Source organism: Oryctolagus cuniculus, chromosome 1 (assembly GCF_051225735.1).
Source record: "Oryctolagus cuniculus isolate XC-2025 breed Fujian yellow rabbit chromosome 1, ASM5122573v1, whole genome shotgun sequence".
NCBI classification, from domain to species: Eukaryota; Metazoa; Chordata; class Mammalia; order Lagomorpha; family Leporidae; genus Oryctolagus; species Oryctolagus cuniculus.
Window position 1 is genome coordinate 35,705,242 of NC_142867.1, and position 25,764 is coordinate 35,731,005.

At 40.1% G+C, this 25,764-nt stretch overlaps 1 protein-coding gene across 11 annotated transcripts in view; it reads left to right on the forward strand.

Moving 5' to 3' along the window:
• The window catches only part of MPPED2 (metallophosphoesterase domain containing 2), a 195,735-nt gene extending 183,330 nt beyond the window's left edge, over positions 1–12,405 (forward strand). For all 11 annotated transcript variants that reach the window (XM_070064518.2, XM_008269263.5, XM_089310106.1 and 8 more), the window contains 3 exons: positions 4,639–4,754; positions 8,345–8,458; positions 11,056–12,405. In XM_070064518.2, coding sequence (XP_069920619.1) covers positions 4,639–4,754; positions 8,345–8,458; positions 11,056–11,174 — 349 coding nt within the window. In that variant the 3' untranslated portion in view covers positions 11,175–12,405. The remainder of the gene's footprint in view (positions 1–4,638; positions 4,755–8,344; positions 8,459–11,055) is intronic.
• The last annotated feature ends 13,359 nt before the right edge of the window (positions 12,406–25,764 follow it).

Below are 25,764 nucleotides of genomic sequence, written 5' to 3' on the forward strand. Positions count from 1 at the left end.
AACTTTTGTTTGCCCCGTTGTTTTCCAAGCTGGGGTCATTTGAAACCCAGCACTGGGCTGCTTTTCCTGGTGGCTGCCACTCTCTTATGGAAAGCCTTACCTGGAGGATTTAGAGGAGTGGGAAGTTCCCAGAAAGGTCATACAACAACGTTGTCGTTTTGCTAAGGGCCTGTGGGGAGCAATCCGGACTAGACTAAGTTACTCGAATTAAGACTTATTCTATGCATCTGCTCTCCCACAATATGGCGCTGGGAGAGAAGTAAACAGCTTCCGCACAGCTGCCTCCAGTTCAACCAATAAACTGTAGGACTTGCTCCTGATTGGAGGAGAGCAGCGTACTCGGCGTGTGGGCAGCCGAGTTGGGATTGGCGGAGGAGAACTATAAAGGAGGAGAGAGACGGCATGCACCAGGAACATCTATGGGGAACATCTAAGGGGAACACCTGTGCAGCCCCCGAGAAGAGCCGGCCGGCGGTGTGCCGCTCCCCTGCGGAAGTGGGGAATGCGGCCAGGGGGAACTGCCCTTCCACGGAGGTGGAAGGGATAGTAGCCAACCCGGGAAGAACCAGCAGCAAACCCGGGGAGGGCCGAGCAGACGAAAGAACAGCGCAGGGTCCTGTGTCGTTCCTCCACGAAGAGGGGGAGCGACAAGGGCCGTCTTGGTTATACAGTTCCATTGCACCTCCTGAAGTTGGACAGTGCACAGCCTGAGAGACCAAATGGAGCAGCCACGTATTTACTTTACATATGGGAAAACCGAAACTGAGATGAGGCTGAAATGTTGTAGTCAACATTGTGCAGGGATAGAATATGGGCTTTGGAGCACTCAGATCTGGTTTAATCTCACTTCCACGAATGACTGCTCCTGGGAACAGGGACCAGTTACTTGACATCACAGATGGCCGGGATTTTATCTTAAAATAGAGCTGACAATATCTCGATAAAGGGTTAATGTGAGGAATTAAATTCAATAATCAATGTAAAAGCTTTATGTAAAGCGTATCAGGCACTTGATGAATGTTCCTTTTCCTGTAACTTAACCGCCTTCATATACATGCAGGTTTGAGTTGAAATAAAAGCCAGACATTTTCAAACTTTACCCTTAACTTAGAAACTTCTGGATTTTGTCACAAGCTTAATATTAACCAAATGAAATTTAGGGTATCCATAGACCATAGGTTTGTCTTAATCTTTTACAGGGTACTTATAAAACTGAGCATTTCCGGGGAGGAGGGATGGGGGAGGGATATGAGTGTGCATTTCTACAAGGGAAAACTGGGCTGTCTGAAAATCTTGAGTCCTGTTCCTTTGTCTGGAAGACTGTGGGGTTCCCTGGCGGCTTGGAGGCTCACCAGTCCCAGACAGGCTCTGACAGCCACATCGGAGCCCCTCCTTGCACCAGCCACTTGGGTGTGCGTGGGACTCTTTGAAACCCTTCTTTATTTGCCATCCAGACAGGACCCATAGATCCAGAAGCTTGTCTTCAAAACGTAGGAACACAGATGTTTTTGCATATTTTTCTTTCTGTCCCTCTCTTGCCAAAATGCTCACTGAGTTTTCATTGGGTTCTTAAGTTGCCTTTTTTTTTTTTAAAGATGAATCTTGGAAGGGGGTCATTATGCAAAAAAAGAGAAAGCTGGGCATCTCAAACTAAGCAAACTGTATTTTTTTAAAAAAAAATTTATTTATTTGAAAGGCCTAGTTACAGAGAGAGAGAGGGAGAGGCAGAGTTAGAAAGAGAAGTCTTCCATTTGCTACTTCAGTCCCCACATGGCCACATGGCTGGGGCTGGGCTGATCTAAACCCAGTTGATCTAAACTTCTTCCAGTTCGCTCATGTGGGTTCAGGGGCCCAAGCACTTGGGTCATCGTTCACTGCTTTCCTAGGCACATTAGCAAGGAGCTGGATTGGAAATGAAGCAGCCGGGACTCAAACTGGTGCCCAGATGAGATGGCAGCACTACAGGCGGCAGGCAGCTTTACCTGCAGTGCTACAGCGTCAGCCCCAAAGACTGATTTTAGACTCTCATGAAATGTTTCAGGACTTGAAGGCAAGAAGTCCTGAAGACCAGAGAAACTAAGATTGACTAAGTCAGCTCTACAGGGGCCTCCCTGGCATTATCCCCAGACCTTCAGTACCTGGTGGCCCCTTTAGCACACTGGATTAAGAAGCAAGCACTGCATTTTCAAAGCTTCCAAAGCTTTGCATTCATCAAGCAAAGCAGGGTGGCTGTGCAGGGGCTGTGCTGAGTGAGCACATACTACACACCAAGCAATTCCAGCTCCACTTACAGTCCCTGAATTTTATATCCAATTCAGGCTTTGCAGATACACAGCTTTAGTGGCTTCAAAGAACATATATTTATCTAAGAAATACATTGGCCAGAAGTTTGGCCTGGGTCTCCCTAAACTAAACTCCAGGTGTTGGCAGGGTTGCATACCTTTCTGGAGGTGTGTGGTGACTGCATTTTAATCCTGACCTTGTCCAGCTTGAGGCTGCCCAGTCTCCTTGGCTCCCAGTCTTCTTCCGTCTTCAAAGCAAGCAACAGCAAGTTGAGTCTTCTTGATGTTATATCACTCTGTCCTCCTGTTTCAACTCCCACTTCCACTTTTTGGTACCTGTGTGATTATGTGGGCTCACTTGGGTAAGCCAGGAAAAGCACCGTGTTTTAAGGTCAGCTGAATTTTGTTAGCAATCTCAGTTCTCCTCTGCCAAGTCAGGTAATCCATACACAGGTTCCACGAATTAGGACATGGTCATCTTTGGGCAGGTAGGGATTATTGCCTACTACAGGTACATAGGTCAAGTTTACACTATAGATAATAGCTATATCTATTAGGACTCTTTCAATTGCAGATAATAGGACCTAACTCAAGCTAATAAAAAGAAAGGGATTCTGTTGGCTTATATACTTGGAAGAGAGATCATTCCAGTTTAGAGCTCATTTGGTTTCAAGTCCTAAGACACTAAAACTTGAAAGTTTTCAAGAGAGTCTGGCTCAGGAAAGATGGTAAGTTAATTCAGGTGCTGTATGAGAAGAACATGGTAGTTAAAAGGATGGGTGTTGAAGCTGAGTGCCTGGACTTATATCCAAGTTGTTGGTTGTGTTTACTTGATTTATTTGTGCCTCAGTTTCCTGTTCTGTAAAATGGGGATACTAATAGTAACCATTTCATGAATTTGTTGTGAATTTTAAATAGTTTAATACAAATGATGTGTTCAGAATAGTACCTTGACATAGAGTAAGCTATCAATAAAGAATGACTGTAATGGTGATTATTCTTGCATTATTATTGTTATTGCAAGTAAGCACCCTGAGGATGGCATTTGGGTTTGTAAAGTAGTCGGGAAGCATTTCAGATACTTTCTTGTTTTCTCTTTTGCTATCTGAGGCCACATAGTCTCTTCTCTCTGGCACATTGTCTCTCGACCTCCTCCATAGGAACTGAGCGTCTCACCCAAAATGTGGATTTTTCGTGTGATTTTCAGTTGCCTGTAATTCCATATGTCCACCACCCAGTGAATGCTATGTCAGTGTTTCTGAGTTAAAGTTCTTGAAAGAGTCTAGTTAGATTGGCTTGAAATAAGCGTGTACCCCTTTTATTTGATCAACTGTGACTGACAAGGTTAGGATCACCACTTTCAGTAGGCATGAAGGAGAGCAGATTCAACCGAAAGAGAAAGTTGGACTTAGCCAAAAACTTGACAAACTTATCTTTTGTATGCGTACTCTGGCAAATTGGAATTTCCCTACAGAACAACAGCGAGTGAATTCCCAAGAATACTTGTTGCATTTAGATACATGGGAATAGCACGACACTAGGAACTGCTTTGTACTACTGTGGTTTCGCCTGTTGTGTTTATAGAGAAAAATTGAACATTCTCCCATTATCATAAAATGAGACATTTTCATCTCCGATTAGAAATGCTCATTATATAGAGAAAGGCCATTCATTTCATTTAGCTTGGATTCCCAGACTCTCACTCCTGGAGCAGAAGTGCCTTTGCTGGTGAAATGCTCACATACCTTATCAGGGGAGTGGATTCCCGAGTGGCCAGCGATGTCCCCTAAATCTTCCCTTTGGTGGTAGGAGGAAAAGTCCACCTTTGCTTTTTGTTCACTCTGCCCCTTCTCATTTTTAAAAGCCCTCACACGATTTCAGCAATGTCAGGGCAGGGTATTCAGACATGTTAAAGGAGGAAATTTCTGCCTCAGATCCTTGTCCTTTTCATTCAGGACTTTAGTAGGATTCTTTTTGGCAAGGTGGTTCCATAGTGATGGAATTTCGAAGCTCTCAGGCACTACGGGAAAGATGGAAGTGCTTTGGATCAGTGAAGGGTGTCTTATCGAACACTGAGATTTGGGGGGGGGGGACAAAGCATTGCCATAATTCTGATACAGACGTTCTGGGAAGGCCTCCACTGCAGAGGCATCTGTGCCCTTTCTACTGGGACAATTCATAGCCTCCACATTTGCTTTCAAATGGATTGTTTTGAAGCAGTCAACAAAAAAGTATCCTGCTGCCAGGGCCAACATCAAAAAGAGCAATGCAAACCATGGGAACATGCAAGAGAAATATTGCAGAGTGAAGATGTGGCTCTGCTGGCCTGATACCATGTGCATTATCTCCCCCAAAGGACTCCGTGGTTTAATGGATGGGGCTTTAACCTCCCCAGAGGTCAATCTTTGCTGGACAAGTGGAACCTCATCCCTGAGGGCATCGACATACTCATGACACATGGACCTCCTCTAGGTAAGTGAAGGTTGTCCTTTAGTCATAGGAAATGCCTTTTTCTCCAATGTAATAAATAATGCTTCAGGGACATAATCACCCACCACCACCTTCTGACAAAGTGGAAACAAAAAGAGAAGTCAGTGCCTTTAAAGATGCTCAGTATGATAATTAAACTCAGCAGTTCTGCTAGGCTTACAGGTGTTCTTGAAATTAAATTTTTTTATTTAGTCGAGTCAGGGAAAAATCAAACGAGTATGGAGCACCACAGCCTTTTGAGCTTGATATGAAGAACTGTGTTCCCTTTGGAGTAAGGGAAGTCGGATGGGGCATGGAAGAAAGACATGGACCTACCAATCACAGGGCGTTTGAATGCCAAGGAGATGAAGGAAACTTTAGTTCAAAGGAGCTCATTTTCCTTTTCCCCATAATGTTGCAACCTGGGGGATCTTTAAGTTTAACATTTGAGATGATTATATGAGAAAAGATTTTTTTTTAAGGTAAGTGTTTGGGAAGGGCTTATGCTGAAAGTTACTTAAGGACACTCATACGACAGGCACATTGAGTCCTTACAATACCTAACAGAATGTAAATGCCATGGAAATTGTTGTTACAAACTTTACTGTTCAGGGCATAAGGACAACAAGAAAAGTCTGTCCATGTTTAAGCACAGTATTTTTTTTTTCTGAATATTTTCAATTTGTGGTCGATTGCATCAGCTGATTTAGAACCTATGGATATGGAAAGCAAGATCCATATAATTATTTTCTAATAACTCATGAGCTTGTTGGGTTTAGCCACAGAATAGTTTTCAACCAGCAGTACCACCCTGAATCATCCATCTACTCAGTACCCATTGTTTCTGTCCAGCTGAAACGTGTGTGCTCAGGAAATGCAAATTTATCACTTCTAATGGAAGATCATTTTTTTCTTTCTTTTTTTACTGTGGCACAAAATTGTGGCAAATACAGTGATCTCCACCCTCTTAAAAAAATCTTTGAATATACAGTACTAAATGAATTTTCTTAATTATCTCTGGGAAGAAGGGGGAAAACAATTTATAATATATACATGATTTTCACAGTTTTTTTTTTTTTTTTTGTGGCTTAAGGTCATTATCCATGTCTCTTCTCCCTTTTGTCAACCACAAAAAAACAGACAAAAAAAAAAAAAGCACAGAAACCTAACACTCTTCCCTTAATGCAAATTTAATCTTTGCAGATGTTTTCCCCTTCAAACCACTTGGTGCTACTTTCCCTCTCTTAGAAGGGAAGAGCGCTGTGTTTCACAAAGACACCGTGGAAGGGAGGGCCATGGCATAGGCCACAATGACACATCTTAATGATGGGGCAAGTAAGAGAAGAGTCAGTTCTGCTGCAGATGTGGAAATAGGGCAGGCTGAGTCATCCTCATGCTTTTTTTCTCTAACCCATATCTCCATCTCATGTTTTATTTATTTATTTATTTATTTTGACAGGCAGAGTGGACAGTGAGAGAGAGAGAGACAGAGAGAAAGGTCTTCCTTTGCCGTTGGTTCACCCTCCAATGGCCGCTGCAGCCTGTGCGCTGCGGCCGGTGCACCACGCTGATCTGATAACAGGAGCCAGGTACTTATCCTGGTCTCCCATGGGGTGCAGGGCCCAAGGACTTGGGCCATCCTCCACTGCACTCCCTGGCCACAGCAGAGAGCTGGCCTGGAAGAGGGGCAGCCGGGACAGAATCTGGCGCCCTGACCAGGACCAGAACCGGGCATGCCGGCACTGCAAGGCAGAGGATTAGCCTAGTGAGCCGCAGCGCCGGCCTCCATCTCATGTTTTAAAAGGTTATACCTACCCAACAAGTTATTAAATCATAATCAATTACTTTCCCTATTTTACAACCGTTAGACTAGCTAAGTCATTCAGTTGCTAGCTAAATATTCTGATCAGCATGAGTTGCCCAGGGAGAGCACTCTATAAGGACATCATTCCAGCCAACTTGACCATTTGTTAAAGCAGCCAAGTTGAGTGCTGGCCTGATTTCCCCTAGGGTGAAATTATAAGGAACTGGGACATCTTCATCATAGAAACATTTGCATGACTGGAGCATTATAACTTTGGATAGAACAATTAGTTCTTTCACTGTGGTGAAAAAGCAAGTGACAGCAATAATAAGTCTGAATTCCAGACTCTGAAGAATTCAGAAATCCTAGGTGCTCTTAGTAGAGAGGCAGACATGCTTCTTGTTATAGTAAAGATGCAATTAATCAGTGAGAGGTTATGTGTATAGCAAAGTGAGATCTAAATCAAGGAGTTGCTAAGTAAAAGATCAGGCAGCATTTTCATAATTGAAAATTGAACCTTTATTAGCATGTTTTGGGGATTCTTGTGAAAAATGCTATATTGGGTGAAGGAGATGGGAAGATTGGCCATGAGTTCTTTTGCCCTGAGGAGGGTGGCCCCAGTGTCATAGGACTTTACTACTTGGAAATGAGCAGGATGCTTTCTCAGGTTCTCGGATGTGGAATGGGGGTATTTTTCCTCGTTTAAGAAAAAAAAAATGAATCCATGAGGTAACAAAGCAAGTGTCATGGATTTAGGATGATTTCTTCCAATTAAAAATTGTTTGAAAAACCCTAATTAAGATTTTTGACTAGGGTCCCCAATTTCATCTGATGCTTTTCTCAGCCTCTCTGTCACCCTTTGTACCCCGAGGTACTGTGGCTTTCCAGACACACTAAGTAGTCATGTCTAAAGCCTGACCAAACAAAGCTGAAAGCTGTCCCTTTTTGCCTAGTTGTGTTTAAATAGTAGAAATGACCTACTGGAGCTGTGGAGTAGATTTCCATGGGTTACACTTCAGGCTTCCATTCCACCTGCCTTCTTCTGTGCCCATCCTGCTGAGGTGTATGGATTCCATTTCAGACTATAATCACTCAGATAGCTGACTTTGGCTATAATTGATGTCAGCTTTTATAGATTTTCTGCATTAAATGGAGAACTAAGTGGCTTTTACTTTAAAAGTAGTCAATTAGCCCCAGCTCACTGGATGCCACCATGAGGTCATTTTGTTGTCCATTGCAAGAGAGGAGACTGGAGGAGCAACTGGGCTTTCCAAAGCTTTGGTTATTGGAACCCATCAAGGATTAAGAGTTGCTGTACTAAAAAGAGGAAAGTATTTTGAGGCCAGCCTACAGTAGCTATGCTTGTCCTTCTTCTTTGAACCATCTTGGAAGTAAACTATTATTAAGAAAGATATAATAGAAAAAAGGAGGAAGTAACTGAATTGAGGGAGAAAGAGATATTATGGTACTGCCGGGAACAAATGTCATTGAGCCCATGAAGAAGATTTGAAACCTGTGGCTGAATAAATCAAATCCCTTACAGAAAAAAAAAAATGTTAATTAACAGGAAGAAAAAAAAAAATGAAACCAAAAAAAAAAAATTTCAAGAACCTAAAGAAGACAAAGTGACGAGTGAAAAGTTTCTTAAAAGCCATTGTGAGCTTTAATGGAGTGTCTAGGATTACAGATAATGTAATAAACCTTCCGTGAGTTATGGTTTCCTGAAAGTCTAAATGAAACCTTACCTGAAGAAGGAAAATTAAGAGTATTGATTGCATTTTGCCCTTAGGTTTTCGAGACTGGGTTCCAAAGGAACTTCAAAGGGTGGGCTGCGTGGAGCTGTTAAACACTGTCCAAAGGAGAGTCCGGCCCAAACTCCACGTGTTTGGTGGAATTCATGAAGGTAAGAACAAAAAAAGAGAATGCACAACATGTTATGTCACTCTGCATGGTCTAATTTACAAGGGGACACCTTAGTCAAGTTGGAAATCACTGAGCAGTGGTTTTCAAACTTTTTAGCAGTGGAATCCTTTTATAAGTTGAAATCTTATGAGAATCTCTGCATATAAAATGATAAATATTTTATATGGAATTCCCTCCATACTTTACTTTTAAGGTGAGTACATCATAGCAGCCTTGTCTGGTTCACTTTTCTGCAAATCAGTCTTTCCCCTAGGCAGTTTCTGGATGCTCAGGGCTCTGTAGGATAGTTTTATATAACGACTGCTCTAGAGCCACCCTAGATGTCCATAAGAACAAATTTTCTCTGAGTCCAAAGACATGACCTGGATATTAGAAGCTATGTAAAGTTTTTAGAGTCTTCTGATTGTAAATACTGTTTCATATGGAATGCACACAAAGACTCAGGAAAATAGACATTCCCTGAAAATAACTTTGGACATATAATGAAAGATATAACGAAAGTGGCAGGAACCTGCGTATTTGCAGATTGACATTTCATTAGTAACTTCTGAAACTGTTAGCTCATGTGGATTTCAGCAGAATAATTCAGTCGCCCCTAAGTGGGAACTGGTCCAGTTGCTTTGTTTTTTGCCTTTCAAAGTAAGCTGAGTCAAGGTCAAAGGAACTGAAAACCTCTCAAGAACCTTCAGGGCTCTAAATTCTGTCTTTCCAGCCTTCTTCAAGGTAGGGAAAACTGGACTTTTGGACAGGCACAAAACCCTTTTCAACTGGCCTTAGGCTTTCTGAGCCTCCCACATGTCCCCAGTTACGTGTGTGTGTGTGTGTGTGTGTGTGTGTATTTAGGTGGGCGACCACTGTATTCTTTTCAGCTCCTGCTTATAGCTGCTGTCTGCATTTATTTATGAATTTGTAGTCAAGTTGAGGTGTTGGAGCCTACATGTCTGATGGAGCAAAAAAACAAACTTTATTTTTCAGAGGCCACAAATCCAGTGGCTTCCTGGTTAGGCAGGTAATAAAGAGTACATTGAAAACCATCCTACTGAGGCCAGAGAAAATTTGGTTTGCTCCAAGTGCAGGCCCCAGCAGAGGGGCTGGAAAGCAGAGGTGCAGCTCCCAGAGAAGAGCTGTCAGCCAGCCCTGCACAGGGCTCTGCTTCCTCTAAGGCAGGGTGCAGGGGGTGGGACACCAGCAGGGGAGAATACAGACTTGGGATCTCCTCCTTGAACACCGTTGGGGGGGGCGGGGTGCTGCTATCTTGAAAACTGGTTTGAATTCCTACAGCATGCCTATGGGTTTGCATTTCGTCAGCTTTGAAGAACAAAATCATTAATTAGCTTTAAACTAGCCAGACAATTGGGGAATTCCACTGAAGCCCCTAAATAATAAACTTGCTTAAAAGCAAGGATATCATATTCAAATAAACTTGCCTAGCTTTTATTCACTTAAGACAGCTGAAGAGGGCAGAGAGAGGGCAAATACCAACGTCTTGATGGAGAGAGATAACAAGACTTTATGACCTCACAACTAAACAGTGCACATTTTAAATACCTCTTTCTTAAGAGATTTTTCCATTGACCCTCATTAAGCTCTCCATGGGCCTACTTGGAGAAATTTTAGAAAATGAAAAAGAATTTGGAAAAAAAATCCCTTATTTGTTATTTTTATAAGTCTCGGTGATTTTTTTTATGGCTATATTTTTATATACCATCACAGCCTGATACCAACATAGAATTACAAGCTTGGTTTGGAAGGCAGTATAAGGTACCCAGGGAAATGTGCAAACTTGCAAACATCCTAAAAATGTCACATACTAAAAATTACAAAAGGAACAGGCAACAGGCATCCAAAGACCCAGGAAACTCTCTTAGCTTTGTTTCAATAGGTCACAGGAGATTTATACTGCATGTGGGAAGAGTTTTTGCTTGGTCCAGTGTTCAGGTAAGCTTAGGAGACAATGTCCTCTGGTGATGTTTCTGCACATCACTGGACATGTGGTCAGTTGACACTTTTGAATGGAGTGGAACTCAGCATTCACAGTCCACAATTCAAGATAAAATCACTTCTGGTTAAGTTTCATTTCCTAGAGAAGGAACCTGAAATCCCACATCTCCTGTCTCCCAATGCAAATTCTGTATCCCTCCTTACCTGCTGTGATGCCCATTTGGAATTTGGTTGTTTGTCCCTGAGGAAAAATCCCTATGTCCCTAGGACTCAACAGTGAATACAGGGCTTTGAAATGAAAATGTTATTTTAAAAAGAGGTGGAAAAAAAACACCCTATTTTTCTTTATTTTCACTGGTAAAGAAACCACAGCCTTCCCCCCCACAACATGTTTAGCATTCGAATAAGGGGAAAAAAGAATCATTTTGATGTAAAGGATTCTACATAAAGAAAAGAGAAAAAAAAATTGAGCGGCAGCTTCTGAAAGCCATTATATCTGAGGAGTCTCAACTGAATTTCATCTCATTGCCCGCTGACAAAATTTTTCCGTTTGTTTTTCTTGCCTGATAGCCCTGCACGCAGAAGGTCACTTTGGTTTATGTATACTACAGTAACTGTGACACTCTCTCCCTACAGGTTATGGCATCATGACCGATGGTTACACAACGTACATCAATGCCTCAACATGTACAGTCAGCTTTCAACCAACCAACCCTCCAATTATATTTGACCTTCCCAACCCACAGGGCTCCTGAAGCTCTAAATGTCTGTTGGATTGCGAGGAAAGGTCTATAAACTGCCATTTTTCTAATTACAAACTTACATTCTCTTACTTGTTTATTTCCAAATCCTGTGAGTTCATTTTGTAAATTGTTGGAACACAAATGATGCTAGAGGTTGTGCTTCTGTATTATTTTTTCATCCATTTGGAATCAAAGGAGCCTTGTGAATTTGTAAAAAATGACTTCTGTTTTCTCAAAGGCCACGCCATTGTAAATTGTTAGTGTTCGCCAAAGGACAGCCAAGCTTTCTTTTAAAAAATGATAAAAGTCTTATTTTAATATGCTTTAAGCTGGAAGAAAGACACAGGTAGGCAGTGTTTAAAAAACCACCCAGATTTGCACAACTGTTTAAGGGTATTGTTTGAAGTATTTTATATTTTGATGTTTTGTTGTTATTGTGTTCTTGGAACTGCTACTTTTCTGCAGATGTGGCCCTGATTAGGAGCAACCGTCTCATCGGAAGTAGACTTGGAAGACTTCTCTTCACACTCTCGCTATAAAGAAAACCATGTCAAAGGAAGAAAACAGCCCTTGTTTAAAGGATGGCTTAGCTAGTGAGATCCATATCATGGTTATACAAGGTCTCATTGTCTGTTTGTTTCTTTTAAATTATTTTAGCTTTAAAAATATGGAAATGGAATCTGTCAAGAGCAGGTATTTCATGCAGTAAAAGAAAAACAAGCGTGCAAACTCCTTTTCAACATGAGTTTATATATATAAGTATTTTTTGTGTATTATGACTGTTAGGAGTTTAATATTGCCAAGGACAGTACAACTGCAAAGGAATGCTGTACAGCAGCAAATCAGAAGTCTGAAGGAACTGACACCCTTTCTCAAAATTCAAGGTCTTAAAGAGCTTGAGTTAAATCTAGGTACAATTACAAATGTGTATAGACGTAAATGGATGCAATGGAAGCTAACTAAAATAAGGCTTAGTTGTCCTTTCTATTTAAATACCCTGAATTGTCTTCTTACTCCCTCTCCCCCTTCCCATTTTGCACTGTGTGTCGATGCAATCTTCACTAGCACAAAATATTGTCGCTAATAGTCATTTCTGTTTTCCCATTGTAAATGCTGTTGAGCTTTATTCTATTTTATGTTATCTTGTTAATGAAATTTAGGAAAGCAGTCCTTTCTTTAAATTTATTGTGATATTCTATATCTAGCGGCCTTTATATGCAAATAAAATTGCAAGATTTTTAAATGTGTGCTGTTTGGAGAGATGGCTGGTGGAAGGATAGTAGCTTCGGCCTGGGGATGGGGGGATTTATTTTTATACAGCATCAGTAATCTCTTTCAGAGGAATTAGAATCAGTGGTTCTTTTTTCTAATTTTCAATAAATTTTTATTACCCAGCATTCACAGGCTGGCAGGTAGATCGATACGGCACTCAGTGTACTCTTCCTCCCATCGTGCTGCCATCTATCTTGCCTTAGATTTCGGAGGGTGCAGATTCCATCTACGGCCATTGTAATTTCTACAGGAACACAGAGAACGTGCATTGAAGGCATGGATGCTGTGTTGACCATGTTTGTGGTAGTGAGTTGGGTGTGGACATTTTGATGATACAGTAACCACTGCACATTCTCTTTGTACCCCACGGCAGCCATCATCTCCCCCACACTTGGTTGTTTTTTTTTTTTTTTAAATTGATGCCGTACTGGCCAGGAGGGGGCAGCAGGCAGTGGGATGGGAAAGCTGTGTTTATGCTTCTGAATTTCTCTGGAAGTACCTTTGAAGAAAACAGTGTGATCTTGAATCTGCAGTGTGTCTCCGAAGTCTACATTCCAGTGCTTGTTGGACAGTATTCTGACCCATCTTCCTTCCTGCCCACCTACTGTGGATCTGTTGATGCAATTCCTGAAAAGAAATCTTGATTTGGTACCAGCAGAGAGAATGGATCCGAACTCCAACTCAAATTCAGATGTAATCATCATGGTTCATGATAGCTGTTAAAATTGAGTAAGTGTATCAGAGGTCATGCAAAGCCTGTGGTGGACATTTTGGTTTGAGCTTACAGAGTATGTTTGAGCTTCCTGCCTGGGGGTGTTCCAGGGCCACGGTACTTAAGATGGACCAAACGAAGTACTGTGAGAAGTTAATCTCCTTTGAACTGCTATGTTGGGTAAACTACTGAACGGAAATGTCACCTGGTTATTGAACTGGAAACTAGGCTCAGACTTGTGGAAAAGCAAGCTTTCCAGAGATAGGTGTGTGGCCACGATGACAAGTGTGCATGTGCATAGCCCTTGAGAGAACACATGGATGCAAGCTAATTAAGCTGAGCACTTACTAAAATTGCATTCCATCGTATGGGAGGAGGAAGCATCCCAGTCTACCAAATCTAGAGGGTGGACCAGCTCGTAGACAGGTCTTTGTTCAGCCTCTCCCCCAGTCTCTGTGCATGAATTGCCCCTGAGGGACCTGTCATAACTGAACGGAAGCCTAAGGCTTTCTTCTCTGGGCCATACAAAAAGGAACCATTCAAAACTGCTCTTCTAAAGTGAACACTTTGTTTCCTTCCATCACCCCTGTTGCTGCGGAGCAGGCTTCCTATTTTGTCATCTTCGCAAAATCCTGGAAGAGGCCACATAAACCCCACTTCATAGATAGGAAGGTAAGAACTCTAAAATTAAATAACTTTCCTTGGGAAAATGGGAGGTTGCAAAGCAGGGCTGTGACTCCATACCCCATGGCCTTCCTGTCACCCTGTCCCTGGGGCGGAAGAGTTGACGCCCTCCAGAAGATGATATGAAACAGACCTGAGCCATAGGACATTTTTCGTCTCTCATGTAAGAGCCTGCAATGGGGCTTGATGACAGCATCAAGCTGGACAACTTCTTCACCACTTCAGCATGGCAAAGGACGGTGGGTAGGAGCGCAGACCCTCGGGCCAGTGGCTTGCCCGCATCATCGGCTCCCCAAACTTGTGCTGATGCCATTAACTGGGTACTTACCTTCTCCATAAAATGGGATTAGGAAGAGGAGGAGGTTGTGTTGCAAGAGTCCATGCATTGAGATCACTGGCATCTAGTGAGTGGTGCGCAGTTCTTGTGAAATAAGGCCTCTTGTGTTCGGTCTTGAGATTCTCTAGGCAGGATTCCGTGGTTTGAATCCTCACTGTTGGCACTGGTGGCCTTGTATCTGAGTAAGTGTGTTTGCGTTCCCTGGGAACTATGACAAACGTGCCTTCATAAGAGTGTGAAGAACCCTGAGGGCTGATAAGGTAACCTCATGTTTCAATTTATATATCTTATTTTGTCCTGTCCCTTTTAATTACCACATAAGAATGGGTCTGTACTCCCACATGGCTTAAAATGCTAACCCGGATCTGCTCATTCCACAGCATCTCTCTCCCCTCGGAGACTTGCTACTCCATCTCACCACTTCCTTCTGGCTCAATTAGTGGTTTTTTTTTTTTCTGCATATTGTTTCCCTTTTTGTCTTACAAAGATGGTGGGAGGGCAGGAGAGGTGTTGCTGAAGTCCCTTTAAGAGACAGGTCATTGTTGTTCTGACAGGTGGCCAGCATTCAGCCTGCCTCCATTTCCATCACTTAAGTAAATAAATACTGTGACCTGGGTCTTAAGTAGGGAGAAACGGAAGCTGGGAGGATTTGGGATTTGTTAACTGAAGACAGAACACTTGCTGTGCCCCCAAGTAACATTCCCAAGTAATGCAAAGATGGGAGCTTATAATATCAATATATTATTTTGATCTTTCAGTATCTTTTCATGCCCTGTTACTGCTTTTCTAGAAATGTCAAGATGTTTCTGTTCAATATCAAACAGCAGTGATTTAAGGTCTACTTTGTGTTAAGAATTTGACCATGAGCTGACGTGTTTGGAAACACTGCTAGGCAGAGCCGTAGGAAGTACCTGCATATAGGGCAGGTTCCAGGATTGAAGTCTTAATGTGTGGTTTCATTTCTAGGCCCGCCTCTAGAAACCATCTTCTTAACACAAAATGATTTTCTCCTCCCTTAGAACTAAGTAGCAGGATTGCTGATGGCCTGTTGACTTTCTGGCCTGGCCCTTCTAGAAGTTTATAGAGTTCTTTTCCCTTTCCTTTCTGAACATCACCTTTACCTTTTCATGAAAAAGGAAAGCAGGAGCCTCCGGAAGAGGGTCCCTCCTGCCTGGTGCCATATAAGGTCAGCCTCTGCAGATCATGAGAGGTACACAGAGGGTCATGGAACCTCCATGGCCACACAGCAGATCAAAGCCATAGCTGAACTTTGGTGTTTGAGCATGAACTACTCTTTGCAGCTTGACATTCAGAATTAATCACAGATGAGGAGGTCAGTTTTGGCTGTACCTCGGGTGATTTTGGAGCAGAAAGCAAGCCACCTCTCTGTGAGGAGGAAAAGAAAATATTTGAAGGAAAACTCAGAATCTGACTGCCAAGTGTTCCTCCAAGGATTCACTTTCCTCCCCCTTCAACCAGTCTGCCGGCCCCAACTCAAATGGACACACAATTTCTCCTTCTACACGAGATATGTGCACACAGCTCTGTCCTTTCTGTCTCAGTACTTTGCTAGCTCTTTGTCATGTGTTTTGACTTAAGTGAGATTGGCAGGTTTAGACAATGTTGGAGGTCATTGAGAGCACCATGCGGGGTAGTTTTGGATGCGCTATTTTACTTCTCCCTACTTCAGATTCCACACCTGTATAACGTGGATAATTCACCTCACAATGGGTTTTCCAGACCTGATATGGTAACATGATCAAGGCCCTGGGTGGAAGATTTTATTGTTCTGTCAACTGTAATTTCATAAAGGGAAAAATATGGACAAAAAGAAACATCGTATTTTTTGGAGCCATAGCCATTCACAAAAGAAAGCTAATTCTTTGAGTGAGAGTGATGGAACTGAAAACTCAACAGATAAAGAAATTGAGCTCTTTAAATTCCTGTCTCTCTCTCTCTCTCTGAACTATCTGACAAAACATTTGCCCTGGATTCTTCTCAACTTCTCATTTCCTTCCTGAATTAGGGATGTCTCACAAGACACAAGGCTTGAGGTGAAAATGCTCTTTCCTATCTGAGCATCTATATCTGGGTAATGGTGAGCGAGAGAAATGCATTTCCATTAGGAAGCACAGCCACAGTGGTACTAAAAGCACAAGTAGACTAAACACAGAAAGCAGGGAGCCTCCTCCCCATCAATCAGCTATGATTTTTATGAAGCCACAGTTACCGTGAGGTGCATCTGAACACTCTCAGAGCCCACTTACCAAGGTAAAGGATTTGTGATTTCATGGCCCATTTCTGCGCCGACCTTAATAGATGACCTTGGAAATAGGTTGAGCTTTTCCATATAAGCTCCTGAAAGAGCAAATGACTTGGAACCCAAATGCTTTATGCTTGGACTTGCCAACATGCCCTTGCACAAGTTGGAGTAATGCTTAGGTGACAACAGCTTAATTCTTAAAGGAACTCCAGTTTCCTGGAAGGCTGGATCCCCTATCTTCACCCAGTACCTCTCCCTCCTACACTGCCCATAGGTAATTCTGCACCACATTCTGATTGTTCCTTGTCTGTCTGTGAGCCTCCTGAGGTCACTGATCATGCCTTCTGTCTACATTCCCAGCACCTAGGTCCCAGGTAATGCTTTAATGAATGAATCAATGTTTGGCAAATAATAACTGGGTATGTGAGAAAGGTAGGCAGGATTAATCACCAATGAAATCAACAAATACTTACAGAACATCACAAGCCAGACACTGTGCTAGTAAGCATTTTTTGAAGACCCAGTACTTGCCAAGAAAGGGCCTTACCACTTGGTGGAGAAAACCAAATATTGATGCATGAAAGCAAATAATAAGAAGGGATTTAAATAATAGTTCCAATTAATAAGAAATGAAAATTGAGGTATGTGAAACAGAGAGGTCTCCATTTATATGAGTGTCAATAGCTATGAGGAGGTGCAGGGCGGGTGTGCCAGTGTCTGACAAGCACAGGCAACTAACCCAGGAAAGAGTCAGTGATGATAAAGTCATTCCCACATAACTTGATTCCTGGAGGAGAAAACCCACTCCGTCCATCCAGTGGCAATTTGAAGTGTATCACGTAGCTGGTTTGTTTTCTTAATTTACTCTATGAAATGGTTTTCTCTAATGGCATGCCATTGACGAAATGCACCATAATGTCTCCATCCATCACCTCCAAATGCTTTCGCATGCATCAGTTGTTGACTTGTTTTCTCTCGTTCATCACATAAATGAGAGGAGTGATTTATCCAAGGCCACCAGTTACTCTTGTGTGGAATCTGAAATAGCTCTCATGAGAAATATCCCCCAGAGCACTTATTTGTGCTGCACTAAACTTGTGTTGGCAGATGACTTTGAACTGGGCTGCACTGGGTATCCTGTCCTCCTGACTAGTGTTTCCTGGGGAGTTGGTCCAAGGTTGCCATTGTGGTGTGAAACTCCCGGTTCTGAAAATTTGTACTCTTGTGAGTGTGCCCTTAATGCTGTATTATGGGATGTGGAAGTCAGGACCTTGGCCTTTGATGGTGGGAGTGGGCATGTGAACACACAATGAGATTCCCCCTACAGGCTCTCTTGAACTCAAGCTCACCAGGTATAAAAAAGTATTACGTCTGTGAGTGCATTTCCCTCATTTCACTCATTTCCTGTGAGTGCGATTGGCCCCATTTCTGTGAGTTCTCTCTCCCTACTCGAAACATCTAGCTCTTTTACCTTCAGTTTCTCATGGATCAGTATATCAAAAAATGGCATCACAGTAATTCTTACCTGCTGAAGGTTCCTTGCAAGAAGGCAGAGTATAGCATCTGTAAGTAGGATCTGATATTTTCTCAAATACCAGAAGGGACCACTTCACATAGTTTTTGTCTCATTGGATAATGGTGATACAAGAAATAAAAGATTTGATACATCATATGATACAAAGAACCTGGCACATTAAACTCCTATCTGTAGCATTAATGAATTGTGGCAAGATTTCAAATACCATGTTTACCTTCACAGTTCTTGTCTCAAAAAGTTGAAAAACGTAACTTGGAAGGTTTTACCTGAGAAAATTTGTTGAAATCAGCTCTGTAGGAACAAGAAAAATAACAATACTCATCACACTCTGTAGGAACAAGAAAAATAACAATACTCATCACACATTGTTTCTGCTTTAAAGTACATATATCTTTGCTGAGTGCATGTTTGTCTGCCTCAATAATACTACGTCTAATATATAATAAATTATCCCTTTTTCTTTGGCCATTTCTGAATACCAATAAAATTGAAATAATATGTGAAAGGTTAATAACAAAACTTTCCAATACTTTTTTCCAAAGGTCTGAGAAACCAAGATTGAAAATCCAGTTCTAATCAGAACATTAGCTACAGTGGGAGCAAATTGTTAGTTTCACATTGTATGAATAGAATCTGTGGGTTCTGAGGAGAATCAGGAACTACAATAGATTGGTGTTGTAGTTCTTTCTCACATTTTTATGTAATCGATCATCTTCTCAAAGAAGAGTGATATGTATGGGTACAACATCCAGGTATCATAATAAAATGTATTTGAACTCACTGATTATGCAGAAAAATTTACTCAATAAAAAGATGAGTTTGGGTGATGAGATGGGGTGGGAAGATCAAGGGAAGAATACAAGGGATTCAGTTCCAAAACTTAATTAATCTTTTAATTGCCCAGGCCGTAGGTATGATTTATGTAGGTCTTTTGATCATTGCCTTTCTCTAAACTAAGAAATGATAGATGCATCTTCTCGGATGTCAGGACACCCATCAACAAAAGGCAGAGGTGAGTAGCCTACTTGTTTCACTAATATGAGGTCTGCTGGATTTTTAGGATTCCTCATCAGAATTTGGCCGAGATGAACTTTTCCAAGACAATGATACCTAACTGACTGTTTTATAAGGATGTTACTCTTAAAGAAGAGTTTTCCCAAGAAATAAATTACACGTCTACAGTGAAGTGACACTATGCAAGCTGTTCCAGCTATCCTTGTGGATTCAGCAGTGTTCCATTTACTGATATGAATATTTATATGTGTGCCAATAGTGCTGCAGTTGTTGGTAGTATTTGCAGTGAGTGAATTGCTTGGCCGGGATGCAGAGGACGTCACCTACTATTTCTAAAGCTCAGCTTTCTCAAAGCTATTTAAAGAACCCCTTCATCACCACCACTTTGGATTTATGTTAAAAGTCACTCAATAGAGATATTCTTCTATCATACCCCTCAAATAATTATTGCTGGCCTAGCCCAGAAGCAATTCTGGAGGAAGATGAATGTTAGGCATCATTTTTAAATCTTATATTACTCCCTTTTCAGTGAAAGCTTTACAAAATTATAGTTGTTATTCTTTAGTTGAATCTTTGTACAGTTCTTTTAGTTTATCAGAAGATGCTACTACTACTCAGATGAAGTCAGAGATTCTGGTTTAGTTCTCCTTCTAGGGATGAGGTTCGGGAATGGGAAGGACATCTACTACTTACCTTTCTAGGTTTTGCTAGGTCAGTGACATGTACTTGGAGAATATTAAATTAGGGTCAGCAATGCAAATCTGTGCTTCTACTGCTCAGCAACAGGCAAACAATATTTGTCATGTGGCCATCCTATATCAGCCACCCTACTTACCATAAAATTCAGTCCAGGGTTAAGTCCAACCACAACCCTAAACTACAATTAGCCTGAACCATAGTGGCCTATCCTGCAGTAAGGCAAATGGGCTTACTTCCCTCTAAATGGCCATTAAAAAAACCAGTAGTGCAAATCTACTGTCTCTACCTACCATCCTACAACAGTTCCAATCTTATGATTTTTGAAAACCATTACTTCTATTTTCTTAACTTTTTTTTTCATTTGGCAGTGATGTGCATAAACAGGAAAAGTATCAATACGTTTCTTTAAGAATGATAATAAATACATTTTATTAGAAAAATAAATTAATGTGCAGTAAATGTCCTGTGGGCATTTAGAGCTTATGCCTTTTAAGCCAGAGATATCTGACCAATGCTAAATACTAGAAGTTAACATACAAGCCTTTTAAACATGCACGGTTTGAATGGCACAACTCAAAAACATGTTAATGTCTCTATTCTTCAAAGATTTAGAACTTATCTGGATAACATTAACAATGACTTTAGTAAAGTGATGTTGGATGGACACCCAAATAATGAAGAATGCAGTGTATTTCCCACAGGCCAATGCCTTGACCACTTTAAAGCTTTAGAAAGTTCTCAAACTTTGCCACAGTTTTAGGGTGTCGCCTTTTTCTTCCCAGTAATGCACTCAGAAAACTCCACAAGGAAGCCAGCATTGTTAAACAACAGAGGAAGCCACCACTTGTGATGCTGGCATCCCATATGGGCACCAGTTTGAGTAATAGCTACTCCACTTCCAATGCCACTCCTTGCTAATATGCTGGATAGTGAACTAGTGGGTGGAAGATCTTTCTCTTTCTCTAACTCTACCTTTCGAATAAATGAATCTTTAAAAAAACACTCTGCAAACATCTATCTAATTATGGTTAATAACAAAACTGTAAGCTCAAAACTTTAAATGTTTTTCCAATATAGGGCTGAGTATTAGATCTGTCTTTATCATCAGGCTCTGTCTTTGTTGTCAGGCTGGTAAAGATATCTGTATCTATATAAACATAAAGATATAGATATATACATAAAACACCTTTTTATTGTATATGTACCTTTTAACATACTACTTTCTTTTATATGTATATATCTCCACTTGTTTCAGAATTTCTCTGACCTGTTCAAAAGCAACACCTTAAAGGATAGATACTATGTCCAGAGTTTGTGATCCAAAATTTGTAATCTTCAGGTGTAGTTCACTGGGTTTGTTTATTTGGACTCTGTATGAGACCTTCACTGAAAGGGAAACCTCTAATCATTTAATCTTCACCCATTGTCCATTTACACATGTTAAACGCACCATACAATGATGAAACATCTGTAACAGTAAATGCAAAGACACAAGATACTACATTACATTCTACTTGGGTAATGCCTGCCAACATTCCAGACACCAGAGATTTGATAAAATTTCAATTTAAAGGACTGGGAGGAATGATTCCTTGAGTAAAGCAATCTGATTCCATATGATACCAGTGTAATTCTGGAGGCAAGGAGAAGGATAACTTTTTCTTACCTTTGTAATTTGCCAATTTTTAGGCTACTAAATAAGAGTAAGTGGTTTGTCTGAGACATAGAGAAAATTGGATACAGCATGAAAAGTTAGCAACAATGTTAATGAGAAAACAATTTAAGTCCTATGCTTACATATAGTATGCAAGGTGATTAGGTCTTTATAAAGTTGTTTATTTAAAAAAAGGGCATTTGGTACTTTTAATGTTTCCATATCTTGCCAAGGTCAAAGAGAACAATCTCTGCTTTGTCACATTATATTTCTGTGTAAGGGTTGATGTTTTAATGAAATTGTTAAAGAAGAGCCAGCCACCAGGGTCTGTCAGATCTGTCTGTGTCTCTGGTGGAGCATCAGCTCACTAACAACACTTTTTAAGACATACAGCAGTCCTTACATGTATCATACTTTCCCATGCCTCTTGAATAAAAACACCATTGATAACCAATGACAATTAATCTGGGCCCAATTGAAGAGAAGGAAGCCAGCTCTGTAGTTCTTTGTTGACAAGTTAACTCTTTAAAATCTGATACCTACCATTTTATGATCTTCACTTAATGATGGACCTTTGTATTTTTGTGCTTTCAGTGAGTTATTCTTGATATTAAAGAAAGTTTAGAACATCTTTCTTGGCTGGGTGATATTTGATTGCAAGTCACAAAATTCACTCCAATTTGATCAAGAAAAAGATGTTTGTTACAGGATGTGGATATAATAAATAGTAAGAGACAGGCAAGCTCAGGGAGGGAGGACCAAGAATCTCCAGGCATCTTAGTAAACTCTTGTAGATTCTACCATGGTTAAGGTATGCTCTATATGACTCTTAATAAATATCATCTGATCATCTCATCAGCTTCTTATCACTCAATGAATTGGTTCCTCCATGTCTTGTGCCTGCTCCTGATTTAATAATAAACACCAGCCTGTGTCATACAAGATCTAGAGCATTCCTTTCTTGGGAATGAGTAGAATAGGTTGAGTTTAGATCCGAGTAGCATTAATGAGCGCAAATTTGTGCATGAACCTCACAAATGTTATTCATTGTTCTTATCCATGACCGCAAAACTCTTTCAGCCCTGCCTTCTAGTAACTGTCATCAGTATGATGATGAAAATTGATTGGAAGACTAAAAGTGAATTAAGAATATTACAATCTCTATATCTAGGATGAGGTAGAGACCTCATATAAATTCAACCAAAAACTATCAATCAAAGGGAGGCACAAAATAAATACGTTTTAGAATGTGTAAGAACCGCAGAACACTTAGCATTTGTCTTTTCCTTATGAAAAAGTTACTAGAGCAGTTTCTCCAGAAACTACTAACATAGTCCAAAATAAAGCCAAACTAGCATATAAGAAATTGGCTGATGAGGATGACCCAGAAAAATGGGAAAGAAATTAAAGAATCCATTTGTGACACTCTTATTTTGGAGAACTTCTATGCTTCTCTTAATATGCACATAACCACATTAGTTGAACCCATAGTGAAGAATACTTTCTTAATATCAATACTATAATACTGTTGGTATTCAATATTATAATTTTATATATAAAGTATAAAAATTTAGTTATAGTTACAGAATAATATAAACATTGATACACTGTGATGACAATATAGCTGACAAAAATTGGGAGTAGAAGAAAGGAAGACAGATAAAATATTGAGCATATTATCTTTCTTTGTGAGTCAATAGTTAATACCAAATTTGATATACCCAAAAATAGAAGCATAAGCATACAATATAAATTTTAATTGTTGCTATAGTAGTGGCTCCAAGAGGAGAACATTTTACTTTTCCTCTCTACTTTTCTTCACTGTTTGTTTTTTTTTGTTGTTGTTGTTGATTTATCTTTTTTTCATGAATTTCATTTATATAGATTTAGGAACATAATCATACTTCCTATCCTACCCACCCTTCTTTCTCCTTTCTCTCTTATTCTCTCTCAATTTTTACAATGATCTACTTTCAGTTTGTTGTATAAGATTATAAGATTAATTTTATAAAAGTAATCCTACATTAAGTAAAGAGTTCAGCAAATAGAAGAAAAAAACTTTGCATGTGTAGACATAACTGCTTGTGTTCTACTTATAAAAAATAAACAAAAAGCATCCAACTGGTGGTTAAAATGGAGATTTTTCTATCCTAGGCATCTAGATCAGATATTAGGAAAGAAAGTAGAAGCAGATCAGATATTGGAAGATATGCCTTTCATTCAGCTTGCATGTAAACTGGGCTTTCCTGTAATAAATTTGGTTTCCTCTTGTCTCTTTGTTTTGTTGAGCTGTAATATGGAATTAGAAGGCACATATTCCAGACCAACTTTGCAAAGCAAGCCACCAGCCACTTGGAAGACTTAAATTTATAGCAACCATAAAATGTATAGTTATGTCTAAGCATAAGAAATAAGCAATCTAAAGGATAAGAAACTTAAGAAAAATTGCAGATACAACCAGCTGCCAAAGAACTGAGATGGGAATATTTTCAACAATGGATTTTTGCTGCTATTGGATGCTCAAAGCTATTGGATGTTCAAAATGTGCAGATGAGGTATTCAAAAGGCTTTTGAGGGGTCAAGTTGCTGTAGATACTTTGCAAGGTTGTATTGTCCATGAATGAATGATTTGGCTTTATGTCCCTGCTCAGGGGAGTCAGAGGACAGAGTTACTCTCTTGGTCCCCAGGGATTCTCATCTGTTGTGAATAGCAAAACCCAAGGTAGGAGGAAGGGTCAGAGATCTGAAGTCCAGAGCTTTCCTGGAATGTGTTGATCCTTAGAAGTTAAACGTCTCAGTATGATAAATATGAGCTCCTCAAGCCCGTTAAGGAATGGAAATTTAAGAACCAGTTAGGTCAAAGATCAGGAAATTTATGACGATTATCTGCAGTTACAGTGTAGAGTGTTTGAGGATGGTTTAAGCCAAGGAGTCCAGTGTCTGTAAATCTTGAGAGTGATATTAATACCTCTGTGAGTGTATGTGTACAACGTTTCTGAAAAGATTGATTGCAGAGGCCAGTTCCCAGGAAAGACAAGCAGGTAATTGGCATTTAATTAATGAGAATAAGTTATATTAAATTAAAGACTTATAATCCCTGATTATTTATCTTTCAGTGTGACAATCTACTCGTAGGTTATTAACTCAGCACTGTTTTTTTTCTAAGAGGTCAAACTAAACCTTCTGTTCAGACTGTATAAACAAGAATGTTTGCATCTTAACCGGGAGAATAAAATTTCCTTTGAAAAACCACAAAAGGATTTTTTAAAAGATATATGATTTTTTAAAAGAATTAAATCCAGCAGAGCATCCAAGGTGTTGTTAGGCCTGCTCTAGGATCCAGGATAGTTGACATGAACCACTGTGCAGGAGAAAGGGTGTGAGCTTGAGGGTCAGCCTGACCCAGTGTCCTAGCTCTGGCTTGCGTTAAACATGCAACTTTGGGCATGTTACTACAATTCTGAAGTTTAGTTCTCTTATCTGCAGAAATGGGAAAATAATACCTACCTGGAATGCATTGTTTAAAAAATGAAGTAATACTGTAAATTCCCACAGCCCATTGTCTGTTACATAGGCCATGCTCAATAAAAGTTGGTTTCTTTTTCTTTGTTTTCCACTTTGTAGCACATGATGATCATAGTTTAAAAAAAAAAAAAAAGATTCCAGAACAAAGCTGGAGGATTCTTATTACTTAATCTTAACATTTGTATAAAGATACATTAATCAAGGCATTGTGATATTGGTGAAGGGATAGACATATACTACAATGGAATATTAGAGAAATTTCAGAAGTAGAACCACACAAATGTGACTAATTAAGTTTTGGAAAAGGTGCAAAGGTCATTCAATGAAGAGAGCTAGTCTTTTCAGTTAATGGTGCTGGAACAATCAGATTTCATTTGCAGAAAAAATGTTGACCTGAAGTATATACTTTATGCAAAATTTAACTCAAAAATTATTATTAAAAGAATATAAAACAAAGATCAAGAAAGCACTCAGAAGGAAATATAAGGGAAATCTTCTATACTCTGAAATAAGGTGAAGAGTTCTTATGTATGGTAGTAAAAAGAAAACCTATGAAAGAAAAATTGGTAAGGAAAACTTTAAAAGCTTGCTCTGTCAAAAACATTATGTGGAAAATGAAAAGATAAGCTCTGGACTGGGAAAAATATTTGCAAATCACATATCAAACAAGCATTAATTCAACCAAATTAAAAATGGGTAAAAGACTTGAATAAACACTTTACCAGAAAGATACATGGATGGCAGGAAAAGATTCTGCTTCATGAGCTGTTAGGGAAATGTAAATTAAGACCACAATGAGATGCTACTACATACCTGTTTGCTAAAAATCATTTGTGTGAACATACGTACACACATACATATAATGCAAAAGAGGAAAATGTAACAACATCAGTTACTAACAAGGA